General features: G+C 35.8%; 1 protein-coding gene across 3 annotated transcripts in view; it reads left to right on the top strand.

The window, feature by feature from the left end:
• The window catches only part of Diaph3 (diaphanous related formin 3), a 459,276-nt gene that overhangs the window by 100,955 nt on the left and 341,800 nt on the right, over positions 1-16,521 (top strand). For all 3 annotated transcript variants that reach the window (XM_041667741.1, XM_041667734.1, XM_041667725.1), the window contains one exon: positions 3,656-3,786. In XM_041667741.1, the coding sequence (XP_041523675.1) occupies positions 3,656-3,786 (131 nt within the window). The remainder of the gene's footprint in view (positions 1-3,655; positions 3,787-16,521) is intronic.

Raw genomic sequence — 16,521 nt, 5'->3', positions numbered from 1 at the left:
TAGAAACTACCATATTGGGCAGTGTTAATTTTACAGAGGTCAGGGATGAGTTCTTGCTGGTATTCCCAGGTATCCTTTTCCTGGGGAGTTAGTATATATCTAGACCATGTATTTTGTTTTTATTATTTTTAAAATAAAGGCGAACATTAAATGATAGGTTCTTCTAAGTTGTATAAGAATCACTCACTTCTCAAAGGTAGTAGGCTGCATCATCCATTCTCTCCCCTGGTAACTGTGTATGTCTGTTTTGTCATAGACACGGTATTCTGACTTATTATACAAAGAAATGGTCTAGGATAGTGAATTTGCCTTATGTCTGAGCTGAGATGAAAGGAGGGATGTCTGCAGGCAGGAACAAAAGAAGCTGGTCAAGGCAGGTCAAAGGAAATAGCGACTATTACCTTTAATAGTCACTTAGCTTTAGACAAATAGGAATGGTCCAGGTATGCATAAGGCATGCATATTGCCTTTTATGCCCTTGAAGATACATCATAAGGAAGAAGACAGCTATAATCTTTGTACTTTTCCCCATCTGCATTTGGTATTTTAGAATACATTTTACCAAGGGATTAAAAAAGATTTAAAAATTATGTGGGATAAATATCCTTCTAATTTTTGTGATGTCAGGCAGACATCCTTATCTCACTAATGTGTTTTGATACCACAGGGGATAAAGCTTTCTAAGTATTTTCATCTTCATGGCTAATGGATTTCAAGATATGCAGCAGCAAGCCTTCTCACATGCTCCATCTACCCTCTACTTCCTTTGAAGTTAGGCAAAATGAAAGGAACATAAGACCTTGGTGAAAGGGAGTTTATGTTTCTTCACACATTTTTTTTCCTCCTCTCAGTTTTATTTCTTTTATACTTTTATTTTGTAGGGAACATGTTAAAAATTATCATCCCAATTAGTTTATTTTGTTTTCTTATTCTAAAATGTTTCATTCTAAGTAAAAATTTGTTTCAGGATATATTATATTGAATATGCAGATTTCCTATGTGGTTGATTTTCCTTTCTGTCCTGTTTGTAATTCTTCTTCTTCACCTATGTTGCCTTTTATTGTAACCACATCATTCTCTGGATGCAGGCATCTTGCACAGGACTTGCGAATTAGTCAGAATGGACTGCTGCCTTGCAGAGTGTGTCACACAGGATGGTAACATTTACCAAGGTTTGGATATTTAGCCCATTGATTTTCCTTCCTGTAACTACCAGTACCATTGTCTTTAATGACTTTCCCACAGAGATGCTCCGCCCGGTGTTTCACTTTGTTATCCTGTGATCTTTGGAACTGATCCGTAAATAAGAATACGAGCTTTTTATTCTATTTTGATAAAAACTGCCTGCAAGTAGTTCTTTTCTTTCATTTGTTATTTTTTTTGTTACTTTGCCTTTTGATGCCCTTATGATGTTTCAAAAGTACTTTAAAATGCCCTCTTTCAGTGTTTTGCAATGTTTTGCAATCTTTATTTTAATATGTTGAGCTTTGATTATGATGCTGATAAATTTATGTAGGTGATCATGACATTGGAATATTATGTGACTTCTTTTCCATCTATTAGAATTCTTGCTTAGTTAATTAGCTGGAACCTCTGCTAATGCTCCCTTTTTGCCAGCTTCAAACAGGAAGCATCCAGTATGATTACTATGGAGTGGAAGTAACTGGAATAGTTTATGAAGACAAACAGATGAAATCTATTCAGTGTTGTTAAAGTGGACTAATAATGTTATCTTTGGATATCTGAACACATAATTTTAAGAACTTTCATGAAGAATCTCCATAGAACATGGGTTCAATTTGTTCTTTGTCCAAAACGGCATCTTTTGGTTCAGCTGAGTTAACTTGTTGATTCTGTCAGAATCATGATTATTTTGTCAATAAAGCTTGAACTCTACTGATAAGTCCTTGGTACACATATTGGCCTGGTAATATGTACAACAAATGGAAGGTTCATGATATCAAGAAGTTATAAACAGCCTGTAAACCAAGAGACAGATGTTAGGAAAGAAATATTAATGGTCTGAGGATCAGAGAAAGCATAGTCTTGGGGACCTATTAATTTATTTGGGATGTATTTCTAAAATATTTTCTAGTTATAAAAGAAATCTGTAATGAATGGATTCTTTTTGAATTAAAGTACACATTTTGAATAAAAAGTACACACACACACGCAAATGCTTTGGTTAGATATACTGATGAATGGGACTCATTTTGTTATTTCTTCCTCCCTTTTGCTTGTCTTTTTTCTCAGTTTTCTGTAATAAATAAGACAATATTTTGGCAACTTAACAAACATAAGCATGCATTAAATGAATTATTCTATCAGTGGGTGAAGTGAGATGTTTATTACTATTTCAGTTGCCTTATAAGCTTTATTGCGTCATTTTCAGTTCTTTTGAGATTTTGACGTTGACTTTAAATAACCACTTTGATATCACCATCAATAAAAACACTGTTTCCCCAATACTGACTTGTTTTGCATTGCCATTTTTTTTCTTGCATAATGTTTTGGCAATTAATAAAGGAAAAGGAATGAATAAAAGAAGGGCTAGATTTTTAATCCGGTTTTGAATGTGTTCGACTTCTTTCCTTTGTACATCTAGTCTCTAAATAGGTATACTTTAAGAGCTTTCTTTATTGTTCCCTGATGTCTTCCTCATTTCCCAACTGGGACACATGCATACCTTCTGAACTGGTCTTTGCTTTTGATCTTGGGTTATATGTCCATGCGATTTCTGTGGCCTGTGAAGCTCTCAGCCCCTTCTGTCACTTTTAAAAAAATACCTGCCAGCTTAGCTGTCTTGTTTCCTTAGATGTTAATTCAAGCAGGCATGACAGAAGCCTTTGAATTCCTACCTGTGAGGCACTCATTGGCTGCCGTGTTTAAAATTGTATGTTTCATACTATGAATATTTCTGCATTTTGTTTATCTTTCTCACTAACGAACTTACTATGTGTGTGTGTGTTTGATGATACTGGGGGTTGTGCCCAAATGTGTGCTAGGTTCTCAACATTAAATCTGTACTGATATGCTTGCGTCTAGTGAGAATTTAATGTTTTTCAAATAACTAAGGAATTCAATTTTTTCTATTCCATAGTTTATATAAACTAGGTCCTACTGAAATCTCCCTTGGAAAATTGAGAGTACAGTGGTACTCTACCAATTTATTATCAACTGAATATTACCAATTTTGTTATCAACTGAATATTCTTTTTTATTTCTTTTTGTATATGCTTGTGTTTTTGTCGGAAAGTATCCATGCATCGGTGTGTGTATGTTTGTATGTGCATGTGTGTGTGTTCATGTGCCAAAAATTACACTTGCAATGGCAACTGAATGAACCAATGACTAATGGCTCTTCCTGTATACTCAAAGTCTTGTTCAGTAAGTTCATTTGTTTAAGTTGAGTCTTAATATTTGAATTCTCCATGTTACATTTGAAAAAGTAATCATTTTTCATTATCAAAACATTTAGTGTAATTTTTAATAGCATTTGTGAATAAAACCAATTATGAGTTTATAGATTTTTGTTAGAACATTTCACCTCAAAACAGTAATTTTGTTAGTTATTACTATGATGAATTTCATCCCTTATAGATAATCTTTATTGTAGCATAAATTAAAAAACAATTTTTTTTGATTTGTTTTACAGGGAAGTCTTAGAAGTAGCCGACAGATCTCACCTCAGGAATTTATCCATGAGCTGAAAATGGGGTATACTGACGAGAGACTTTCCACATATCTGGAGTCACTGCGAGTATCATTGACCAGTAATCCTGTGAGGTAATGAATCCCCTGGTTGTCACCGTGGCATGTTACTTAATTAAATGGATATCTCTATTCTTACATTTATATTTACTCCATCTGTAAATAGCTAGTATACATTACCAGTTTCTCAAAATAAAAACCCAATACCAAATGGTCTTCAAAACATATACATACAATAACATTATAGAGACTAAGCTGGATGATTTATGTATTTAGGATTACACACATACGTACACATGCACACTCCCACACATTGTAAATAAAACAAAAGAAAGAGAAGCCATGAATTTGAAAGAGGACAAGGGGTTGGACATGGGAGGTCTTGGAGGAATTAAAGGGAAGGAAGACGTGATGCAATAATACTATAGTCTCAAAAATAAAAAAAAGATTATCTAAAAATTGAAATTAAACAAAATTGATGAAGAATCAATCTCAATGGACCTTTGTTTTTATTACTGAGTAAAACATAACACATGGACTGAAAGCCGTTTTATGAAATTCTTTCAAACATATTTTGTGAAAGAACAATCAAGATAAAAATCTATCACTTTAATACAATTATGTTTTACTTTCAATTTTCATATTGTTAAAATGCTTGCCGATTCTTATATGATATAACAAGGCCTACTACTTGTTCCTTTTTTTCCCGCGTTTAAAAACACTGTCTTATGTAGAAGATCATAGATTAATGTTGCTGTATTTAACAAATAAAAGAACATAGAGTACACATTAAAGTTAAAATTTTAGACTTAACGAGCAAGAAACAAAACAACAAAACCCATGTTAAACCCAAATTAAACTGGTATCGTTTATGTGATATAAATACCATATATTTTTCTATAAAACAATTTCACAGTGTTTCAGATTGGGCTACATTTTCATGCCTTTGAGAAAAATTTCATGCCATGTGTGAAAAATAAAGAAGATAAAGTAATGATGATAAACTGATCTCATTTAAAATTGCCAGATTATTGGAATGTAGGAGGTATTTGTTAAAACACAAAACAAAATCATGTTATTTATAAACAAAATATGTTATTTGAAGTATTAATTTTGATCTTTTATAGGATAGAATTCAATTTTCATAGAAGCTTTACACTAACTCTGAATTAGGTTGATGTTTTAACCAGGATATTCTTGAAGAAATTTAAGCATAAGTTGTCACTCAATATTTGAGTAGTGTGTAAGAAAATCTGAGAAATTTGGATGTTGGCTTTTTGTTGTTTAAGGAATGGTTGTTTTTAGATAGAATACATGTATATGTATATATGTCTGTAAATCTTTGGAAAGCTGTGATTGGCTAGTGCAGTTGTTGGTCGTTTTGGAAAACATACTGCTGTGAATATTCTCTGTGAAGAGTACTTTTTTGGACATTTCCAAGCTTGCATATAAGATGAAAAGTCTTTGACTATAGAAGTACTTAAAACAAAAGACTTAGGTTCTAAGACATGGAAGTGAATTAGTGTAAACCACAAGAACAAAATCTTTGCTAGTTTTAAATTTTATGAATTTTCACTTGTAGTGTGTTTCTTAGACTGTGGCTCCATATGGATGAAAGGTGAAGGCTGCTTTTCTGCGTGCTAACTCTTCACTAGTTCACGTTCTATAACACTTGAGAAAGGCAAGACAGAATGTGGATGAAACAAAGAAGTTTTAATTTCCACTTTTTTTTTTTGATCTTGCCTTGCCTTTTACTAGTAAGAGATTTAACTTAAAGAATTTCATCGATATATTTATAAAAGAGCAACTTGTGTTTCCAGCTTAATTTATCCTTGTAAAATATATTAATTTAAGAATATTTATGCCTGGGGAGATGGCACAGTTGGTAAAGTGTTGGCATACAAATCTGGGAACCCGAGTTTGTATCCCCAGTGCTCATGTAACAAGTGGGGTGTGGGGGTGCATAGCTGTAATCCTGGCACTGAGGATGTAGATCCAGGAGGATCTGTGACTATCTGGCCAAGCCGTTTAGACAGAGTGACATGGTTTGGGTTCAGTGAGAGACCCTGTCTCAGCAAATATGGTGGAGAGTGGTGTGTGAGACGTTTGCTTTACACTGTGGAATCCACATGCCTGTGCAAACATACCTATGTAGATGTATAAACAGATGCACAGACACACATACAGAAATAGCTATTACAATCCTACTTTCCCCCCAAGTGTTATATTTAGTGTTTGGCTTAGGAAAGAAAACCATGTTTCTTTGCAACTTAATTGGAGCAAAGGGTGTTTTGGGGTAAAATGGGTGACAACTCCATGCATTTCTGCTTATCCTGGCAGACACGGCACTGGGATCTTTGCAATTTTTTCTAGTATAGAAGTCCAGCAGAGGAAGTCTCTGGTGATGTGCAGCCTCTTCCCAGCAGAAGCCTCTTCCTTCCTCCTTTTAAAGTAGATACTGCTGATAAAAGATGAGACAAAAGGGGAAAGGTTTAATATAAATCCATGTGTAGGATGATGGCATGAATAACTTGTTGAAATGTTATCTCAAAATACTGAGAAATGATGTTGTGTATTCTTTTTTTCCTGTATTCTTATTTAAAGAGAATCATTAAAATATCACCAAATACTTGTAGAATCTTCTCCCCTAGGCAAAGAGATTTTGTAAAGTATTATGGTAATTTATTGTTTCCATGAAGTCCTTTTAACTGATAAGAATAGAAATTCTTGTCAGAACAATTATTTCTGAAGAGAAGTTTTTCGAATACTTGTTCTTCCAGTATTTCACTAGAAGAATAGCTTGAAAATCTTGGCACTGTGCCTATGATCAACTCTTTGGTCTTTTCTCTTATGATGTCTCTTCAGTTTTTCAGGTTTGCTTCTTTCCATATAGCATGTGACTTATCTGGCTAAGCATTTCTGATCATTAGACGTGTGAGACCACCAAATGGATATCACTGTTTTACTGTCATGCTGGTAGTTTTTTCTTGTTTGTTTAGATGGGGTCTAGCTATCCTGGAGCTTGGAATCCTTCTGCCTTGGGCTCCTAAGTTCTGGTATTAAACGTGTTTCATGTTGTCTCCATAAAGTATTTAATATTTGTGAATGCTGTTGATGAAACCCAGTAAACTGATCAGTGACTGTTCTATAATATTGCTTCAGGATCAGAACTTATTTAAACCAAACTTAGGGAAAACTAGCTTTTCTGCTCTCCAAATTATGACGTGCCTCCCCCAGGCTCTGACTATGGGGTATTCTCGGAACAGTTCATCAAGTTCTTTAGCTGCCTGCCCAGTATGAGCCATGCTAGTCTTCCATCACCTAGATAGGACTGTATGTGAGAGCCAGGTGTTAAAGACCAGCTTCTTCTTTTTCTTTTCTTTTTTTAAATAAAGATTTGATGTCAAGACTATAATGTTCTTCTGTTTGAGGAGGTTCATTGATTATTCATTATTCTCTGTGACAGTTTGTAGCTAGTTTTGAACACTGGTGAAAAGATTAACTTTTTCGAATTACCAAATATAACTTTTAGGGAATCTTGACACAGCCAGTAGTTATGTTTGAGTGATTGAATGCATTGGATAAAATCAGAAACAGGTAGACACTAACATCATTATGATTGATTTCAAGCATTTATAATTCTTACCCACTTATGCATATGCCAAATTAGTTATAGAATGTATCTTTGTTTTCTAAGTTTGATGTACCTGCCAGGGGCAAAATTTCTGTCTCCTGAAATTCAATATAACAAATTTCTGTTTTCTGATTTTAGGCAATTTTTTTTGTGTATGTGTGTGTGTGTGTGTGTGTGTGTGTGTGTGTATGTGTGTATGTGTGTGTGTGTATGTGTGTGTGTATGTGTGTGTGTATGTGTGTGTGTGTATGTGTGTGTGTGTATGTGTGTGTGTGTATGTGTGTGTGTGTATGTGTGTGTGTATGTGTGTGTGTATATGTGTGTGTATGTGTATTCCCTTTTTAGTTTCATAAGAGTTATTTTCTCATCTTTTATAAGCAAATTCTTAGGCTATCTTGAAGGTAAGTTTGATAGAATTGATAAATAAAGCTTTGACAAAATTGTTTCAGTGGATTATGCAGGGAAAGAAGTCTACACCCAAATGAGCAAAAGTGTCTGCATGTCAGTATTTAGTGTATTGAGTATCAACTCTATAGTCTAGTTTGTCAACAGTCTTGGCTTGACAACATGAAGCATGTGCCTTTAGTGTTGAAAGCAAGTGGCAAGCATTAGATTCCATGTGCCCACTGGGTATAACATGATCTGAAGAAGTTTTTTTAAAAGAAAGATTTTGATGTTACTAGTACTTTGGCCTGTTTTTTATTTTTTTAAATAATATATTAAAAGATTTAAAGAAATGGTTGTAGTTGCAGTAAGCCACCTACCGACAGGGATGACTTATAGAATATTGAGACCTTCAAATGTTCGTGTCCCTTTAAAAAAAAAATCATACCCTTGTCCGGTGGTAAGTTCTGTCCTAGCATTGGAATTTGTCATTCCTTTGTTTTCCAATGCAATTTTATTCTTCACATATTCTTTAGTAACAGATAACTTGGTTTATCTCATTTATTTTTTAAAATGTATTTCCATCCTTGTGCTTTGTGTGTGTGTGTGTGTGTGTGTGTGTGTACGTGTGTACGCGCGCACGTGCATGTGTATACACAGTCACATGTGTGATGGTCAGTGACAGCTCTTTGGAGTTAGCATTATCCAGCCACTTTTTGGGGATCAGATTCAGGATTTCCTGCAAGCTCCTTTACTAATAAGGCCATTAATTCATAGATTTTTTTTTTTGCCCAAGCTTTATTTAAGTGGATTTACAGTCTGAAGGTTCTGTTTTCTTAGATTTATTCATGTTGATGTTTGTAGCTGGGCATACCTATCACAAGCTAGCAATGTGTTTCTTTAGAGTTTGATAATCTTTTTTTTTTACCTGGTAGTTTTCTTTCTTTTTTGTATTGATTTTTAAAATACTTTGGAATTTCTATCTTACATTTGCTCTTGAATTTTTATTTTGCCCCATTTACACTCCTGCTCTTCTTATTTCTCCATGTTCTTATGCCTCCTCTCCTCTAGACTTATTTTGTATAGATTTTTGATTTCTCATTTCATTTTTCTTTATTACTATTTGATTTTCTTCTGATTTTATAATAGACCAGAATTTATTTTAATTCCATATGCATGCTGTTAAAAAAGGGAAAGAAATAAGTAGTAATCTTTAGTTTTCTCTTGAGTTAAAGAATACTTGAACATCATTTATCAATTTAAATGCTAATTTGAGAGATATTTTAATTGTATCATTTTCTTTTTGACTGTATAGGTTAGATATTGCTTCAAGTATTTCCTTCAAATACTTTAGGTTTCGTTGATGATAAACATCCTTCGGTGTCTAATTCTTGCCACAAGTTTTATTTGCCTTTGCTTTCGAAAGGAGGATAGCATACAAATGGTATGTTTTTTAGAGAATTTTTTTTAGGATGTCCTTCATATCTTCTCTTTCACTGTTTCTGAGATTTGACCTTCATCTAAAGCTTATTCCTTTTAGGATATCTATTTTTCTTGGTTGTTTTCTGTATATTTGTTTTTAGAGAGTGTTTTTCTAATGTATTGATAGAATTTATTTCTTAAGAGATTGTTTTAAATTCTTTCTATAATTTGTTTTAGCCATTTTTTTTTCTGAAAATTTCAGCCATTTACCCTTAAAATAGTGGTGATGTATGGCTTTAATCCCAGGATTTAGGAGGCAGAGTTGGATCTTTGTGAGTTCGAGCTCAACCTGGTCTACAGTGCGAGTTCCAGTACAGCCAAGGCTACACAGAGAAACCCTGTTGCATTTCCTTATCCCCCCATTTAAGAACTAGCCTTTTCCTGTCTAGTGTGCATACATTAGACCTTTCTGTTGCCTAAATCCTTATTTCTGATCTTGTCATTTATACTTGCCATTCATTTTCTCTTCTACATTATTTGTTTTTAGTTCTCAGAACCAGTATTCCTTTAGTCTGCTTTCCTTGGACATGTTGGATGGTTCAACATCATTAATGGGTGTCTTTGAGACCCCAGTATTTCCCATCTGTTTGGCTTGATGGTGGACTCCAGGCTGCATATCTGTCTTTGTGGCTGCACAGATGTCTCACAGCGGGTGTTAGATTTCTGGAGTTTTTTCTTATCCTACAGAGTAAAGGGCCTTGAGGCTGGCTTCTGTCTTTTACTCTCTCTGTATTTGGTTTTCATTTAAAATCCTTCTTCTCCTCATCACTATTATTACAGAGACAGGATCTCACCAGGTAGTCCACACTGGCTGTGACCTCATTATGCTGATGAAGAGCTGGGATCACAGGGCTCTTCCTCCATATTTGACTTGTAGTTTTGATTTTGTAAGGAAACTTTTTCTTGTCACCCTATGTTGAAGTTTCAAATTGTATTTTAGTGAATACTTGGAGGGCTGTTGAGAACATGTAGCTTAAGACTAGAAAATGATAATAAAAGTGAAATTTTAGACTATAAGTATATTAAACCCATTAATCCTAATTATTTCTGAATTAGAAAATTGAAAAACTTCTTTTGGTCAATAAATCATCAGAAGTTCTCTCAGTAGCAAAGTATCCATTGCTTTTTTCATGTGTATTTCTGTTCTTTTAGTGCTTATGCTCCTGTATTCGTATTTTTTAAAATGCTTTTTTTATGTTTGATTACTTCCTTATTATTAATAGTGTGTCCTAGGCTGACTGGCTCACAGTGATCAGGTGCAGTGGAAAGAGTACTCACGGAAACAGATATCAGCTTTTCAAAGTATTCAAGTTAAAAAGACTCTAAGAATATTATGGCCAGATATATGGTGGTGCTTGCAATGATGCTTTCTGAAGTAGTGCACTAGATGTATTCTAGGTGACCCACAGACTTCTGTGCTTTTTTTTGTGTGTGTGTGTGTCTGTCTTGCTTAGTACAGTAGTTTTTAGTCACTATGGTTATTTATATTTAATTAATTAGCATTGAGTTAGAAAATACTACCTTTGTAGTTGCTCAGGAGACACGTGTGATTAGTGGTTGCTGTCCTGACCAATACATAGAGGCCATTTCCATTAGGATAAGAATTCTGTCAAGCAGCCCTGTCTAGGGACCTTAGTTCTTCTGTGTGTCCACTGCCTACATTCACATAGTCTCTGGTTATCCCAGTGTTTGTGTTTAATCCAATATGATAATACTACATAAAGGAGATAATCAATGCACCAAGGATAGTTTTAAAACCTTCAATGAAAATTGGACATTCATATCAAGAGGTTCCTGAGAGAAGAAAAAAGTTTTTTGGGGTAGTTGCTTTTGGCATAAGTCCTATTTGAAGAGTCATGAATGAACAGATTTATTATCAGTTATGAATGGCCAAAAAAGGAGGAAAAAAAATGTGTGCTTGCCAGACAGGCATATAGTTATAGTCCATTGATGCCCTCAGTATTGCTGCTGATAGCAAGGTTAAGGGAATCATTAATATCCTAAAAGTGGTGGAAACATCTTGTTATGTAAGTTAACAATGTTAGGGTTTTTTTTTTTTTTTCAGTAGTGTTTTCCTCAGAGAGTTGTATTTATTTGTCTTAATTAGATGTGAGGCTTCATAAATTTTATAACATTTTATTACATCTCAACATTTGTTGAAAATATCATTTAATGAGTATACTGTTTGACACACTGTGGCAAATGTGTGGCCCTCACAGGATGAAGGAAAAGGTGTTGAATACGTGGGAAAGATGGAAGAGTGAGGCCCTTCCTTCCTTCCTTCCTTCCTTCCTTCCTTCCTTCCTTCTTCCTTCCTGTCTTCTTTCCTTTTTTTTTATGCTTTTTCAGTTTATTTGCTCATTTTGTTTTCTTTTGTTTTTTTTTTTTATTTTACATTTTCTTTTGGGGCGTGTTGCAGGGGTGAGGGTGAGGTGAATGGAATTAGGGTTCATGATGTGAAATTGCCAAAGATTTAATTAAAGAAATTGTATTAGCTAAAAAAAGAAAGAAAATGTTTTTTAACTTTAGACAATTTTGCTGTCCTTTCCAAAAACTGAATTAAATGAATCAAATATTAATGAAAAATGTGCTGGAAGAGACTGTATTAGTGTTGCCATGTAAATACTATGTTGCCCCCTCTCCCTGACCCCTGTCCTTTTTCAGAGGGCAGGCAGGTGCTTTTGCACTTCAGTTAGAGACTGAAAGGACTGAGAATTCTCAACCCTGGGAGGCTTCCTCTTTGTTTACTGTCATCCGGATAGTGGCTTTATTCTGACTTTATAGATAGAGTGAAATGTGCTCTAGATAGTTGGCTTCCGACTTGACTAGTGCATTAAAAGTTTTGATGGAATGCAAAGTTAATAATCAAAGGAGAGCACACTGTAAATCCAGTAACTGCCTATAACAAATAAGTCTATATTTTCTGTAGAAAGTGAAATAGAGCCATTTAGCTTAATTTATGCTTGAACCAAAAGCTCCTCGAATTATAAGGTTTCCTAGTCTATTATAAAAACTAACACCTATGTATATTTGTATTTCCTTCTCAGTCTACTTAATATAAAATAAAAATTGCTGTCTGGCTGACAAGATAGACTTCTTTAAAAAAGTACTGTTAACACAAAGTCGGTCATATTATAAAAGAGCTCAAAGCTTCCATTTTTTTTTTTAAATAAAAGGAAGCTTTAATTGGGGGTTTGTTTACAGTTTCAGGGGTTTATACTCCATCATCATCATCATGATAGGGAGCATGGCAGTACACATGACACAGGAGCAGTAGCTGAGAGCTACATCGTCGTCCCTAGACCACAAGCAGGCAGAGGCAGAGAGACAGAGAGATGGGGAGAGGAGAGAGGGAGAGATTGGGCCTATCTTGGGCTTTTGAAACCTCAAAGCCCACTCCTAGTGACACACTTTCTGCAACAATGCTGTGACCACTCCAATAGAACCATACTGCCTAATCCTTCCAATCCTTTCAAACAGTGCCATTCTCTGGTAACTAAGCATTCAAATATATGAGCCTGTGGGAATCATTCTTATTAGATTTATTTATTGTATATCCCAACTGAAATTCCCCCTTTTTTTCTCTCTCCTCCCATTCCCTTTCTTCTCTTCCTTTTGTACCATCCACCAATCCACTTTTTTTGTTTCTATTCAGAAAGGGGCAGGCCTCCCATGGGTATCAACAAAGTATGGCATATCAAGTTGACTTAAGATTAAGCTCCCCTGTTGTTTTAAGGATTGGCAATACAACCCACTATGAGGAATTGGTTCTCAAAAGACCCCCAAAGCACTAGGGACAGCCCTTACACCTATTGTTGGGAGTCCCACAAATAAACCAAGCTACAGAACTTGTATAGGGTTTAGTTCCATCCTATGCAGGATTCCTGGTTGTTGCTTCCTGTGAGTTCCAAAGAGCTATGTTAGTTTTTTCTGTAGGTTTTCTTGTGATATCTTGACCTTTCTGGCTCCTGTAATCCGCCCCCCTCTTCAGCATGATCCCCCAAACTCAGCCTAATGCTTACCTGTGGGTCTCTGCATCTGTTTCTGGCAATTACTTGGTGAAGGCTTTCTGATGACAATTCAGGTAGTTACCAGTCTGTTCAGAGGATATGACCAGTTCAGGCTACCCATCTAGTATGGTAGAATTCTAAACTGTGGTACATCTATGAATGTAGACCATAGGAGTTTTGTTTGCACCTGATTTCTACCTGATGCCAAAAGGACCCCCTCCACTTTCCAGTTCTCTCTTTCAGTATTTCCCCCTCCGTTTATGCTCCATCCAGACCCCTCATGTTTTCATCTCCATCCACCCCCAGTCCACCTGAAGATCTTTTCTATTTTCCCTCCCTGGGGTATCGATGCACCCCCCCCCCCATTTTGGGTCTTTCCTGTTACCTATTCTCTTTTGGGTTATGGGTTGTAGCATGGTTATCCTTTAAGCTGATATTCACCTATGAGTGAATACATAACTATGCTTGTCTTCCTGTGTAGAATGAGCTGCGGGCAGTCCTGCTTTTCATCCCACCTGGCTCCCACATGATTAGCTTTACACCCGAAATAACAACACACAAATTGTATTCATTTAAACACTGCCTTGCCCATTAGCTCTAGCCTCTTACTGGCTAATTCTCATATCCTGGTTAACCCATTTCTCTTAATATGTGTAGCACCACGAGGTGGTGGATTACCAGGAAGATTCTAACCTACATCCATCTTGGGCCGGAGCTTTATCACGTCTGACTCACTTCCCTTCTTCCCAGCATTCTGTTCTGTCTACTCCACCCACCTATGTTCTGACCTATTGGGCCAAGCAGTTTCTTTATTAATTAACCAATGAAAGCAACAGATAGATAGAAGACCCACCTACATCATTCCTGGTCTGGGTTACCTCACTCAGGATAATTTTTTTCTAGTTCTAGCCATTTGCCTCCTGATTTCTGATATCATTGATTTTTTTAACAGCTGAGCAATACTCCAGTGTATGAATGTACCCCATTTTCTTTATCCATTCATCGATTGAGGGGCATCGAGGTTGTGTTCCATTTTCTGACATTTATGACTAAAGTTGCTGTGAACATAATTGACCAAGTTCCTTGTAGTATGATTGAGTATCCTTTGGGTATATGCCCAAGAGTGTTACAGCTGGGTCTTGAGGTAGATCAGTTTTCTGAAAAAACTACAATACTGATTTCCAAAGAGTCTGAACAAGTTTATACTTCCACCAACAGGGGAGTTGTATTCCCCTTTGCTACAAATCCTCTACATCATAAGTTGTCATTTGTGATTTTAATCTTAGCCATCCTAAAAAGCCTCCATTTTTAAATGTAGTTTATAAACCCTTTGCATTGATTGATAGGTGTGGAGTGTCTACACTGCTTGATGTAGCAGCCACTTAACCACATGTGACTGTTGGGCACTTGAGAAGTGGGGGTGTGGTTTAGTCATAGATGACTGGGCTTGAACAATGAATATTTTAGAATATATTCTACACACATTCAACTGTAACAGAGCATGTAAATGAAAGCTCATGGTCACCTTCCTGTTACAGAGATGGGAATTAAAGATAGTGGTAGTTTTCAACATTTTAAGGAAAATGGTTATTAAACTTGCATAATTTTTCATGCATATAAAAGTAAAATAAAAGAAAGTGAATTGAATACCTTTCAGTTATGATTGTTTTCTGGGGATGTGTTTGAGATCATAACAGTATCAAGTTATTCCTTTATAATTTTCTTCTTTGGTTTTCTGTTCAAAGATAGAACTCTCAACAAGAGAAATAATGAACTGGAAGCACTGAAGTCTCTGGTATTTTACATATAAAGGCTCAGCATAATGTTTTCAGGCTGTTTGTGTGAGCTTTCTACTGTGCTTTAGTGTATTGATAGTTAAGTTGTGTAAAGGACTTTATGAAAACATTTGTCTTACTTTTCTCTTTTATGTGTATATATTAAAATTATTATCCATATATCAAAAAAGACTTTAAAGGTGAGCTAGACGTTGACAATAGGAGGAAGTTTTACTGTTTATGTTGGTTTGAACAAAATGGCCATCTTAGGACTATAAAGAGTGGTACTACTAGGAGGTGTGGCTCATTGTAGTAGATGTGGGTTTTTTGGAAGATGTGTCACTATGAAGTGTGCTTTGAGGTCTTAGCAGCTCAAACCAGGCCTAGTTGTACTGCCCGCTGATCCAGATGGAGAACCCTCAGCTACCTCTCCAGCACCATGTCTGCCTGTGTTCTTCCATGTTTCCTGCCATGATGATCATGTACTAAACCTCTGAATTGTAAGCCACCCCCAATTAAATGCTTTCTTTTATAAGAGTTGCCATGGTTGCGGTGTCTCTTCACAGCATTAGAAATCCTAAGACACTGTTTGATTCAGAAAACTTTTAAAAATAAAATTTAATTGTAGCATATTCATTCATTCATTCATTCATTCATTTATTTATTTATTTTTTTGAGACAGGGTTTCTCTGTAGCTTTGTAGCCTGCCCTTGTGGATTCCTGGTAATTTCTCTAGTTCCTGGTTTCTTGCTAGCTCTATAACGCTCCCCCAATCACAATATCTCTTTCCTTCCTATCCATCTCTGTCCTTCCTCTATCTCGACTATCCCCCACTCTCAAATTTTCATCTTCCTTTGACCTCCCTTTTCTCCCCACCCTCATGCTCTCAATTTTGTCAGGAGATCTTGTCTATTTTTCTTTTCCAAGGGGATCTATATGTTTCTCTTAGGGTTTACCTTGTTATGTAACTTCTCTAGGGTCATGGACTATTGACTGGTTATCCTTTGCTTTTCAGCTAGTATTCACTTATGAGTGAGAACATACCATTTAATCTTTCTGGGTCTGAGTTACCCTACTCAGGATGGTTTTTTTTTTTTTTTCTTTCCAGCTCCATCTATTTTCATTTCAAGATGTCGTTCTCTCCCCCTCCCCACCACTGAGTAGTACTCCATTGTGTAAATGTACCACATTTTCTTTATCCATTCTTTGGTTTGTGGCCTCCTTATTGGTTCCAGGTTCTGGATAATGCTGCTATGAACATAGTTGACCAAATGTCCTTGTAGTATGATTGAGCATCCTTTGTTTATATACCCAAGAGTGGTATTGCTGAGTTCTGAGGTAGGTTGATTCCCAATTTTCTGAGAAACCGACATACTCATTTCCCACTCTGGGTTCTTTTACCTGTATCCTGCCACCTGCCTCACTGTCTCATACACACAAAGTGATGCAGTAGTGACAGCAATGGTAAGGGTGGCTTGGATGAGGGCTGTAGAGATATCGGACGTCAAATGAGAGGGTACATAGG

The sequence above is a fragment of the Microtus oregoni genome, unplaced genomic scaffold (genome assembly GCF_018167655.1).
Source record: "Microtus oregoni isolate MIOR12 unplaced genomic scaffold, Mior012 000001F_ref0000356, whole genome shotgun sequence".
NCBI classification, from domain to species: Eukaryota; Metazoa; Chordata; class Mammalia; order Rodentia; family Cricetidae; genus Microtus; species Microtus oregoni.
The sequence above is the reverse complement of the archived record's forward strand: the minus strand, read 5'-3'. Positions and strand labels throughout refer to the sequence as shown.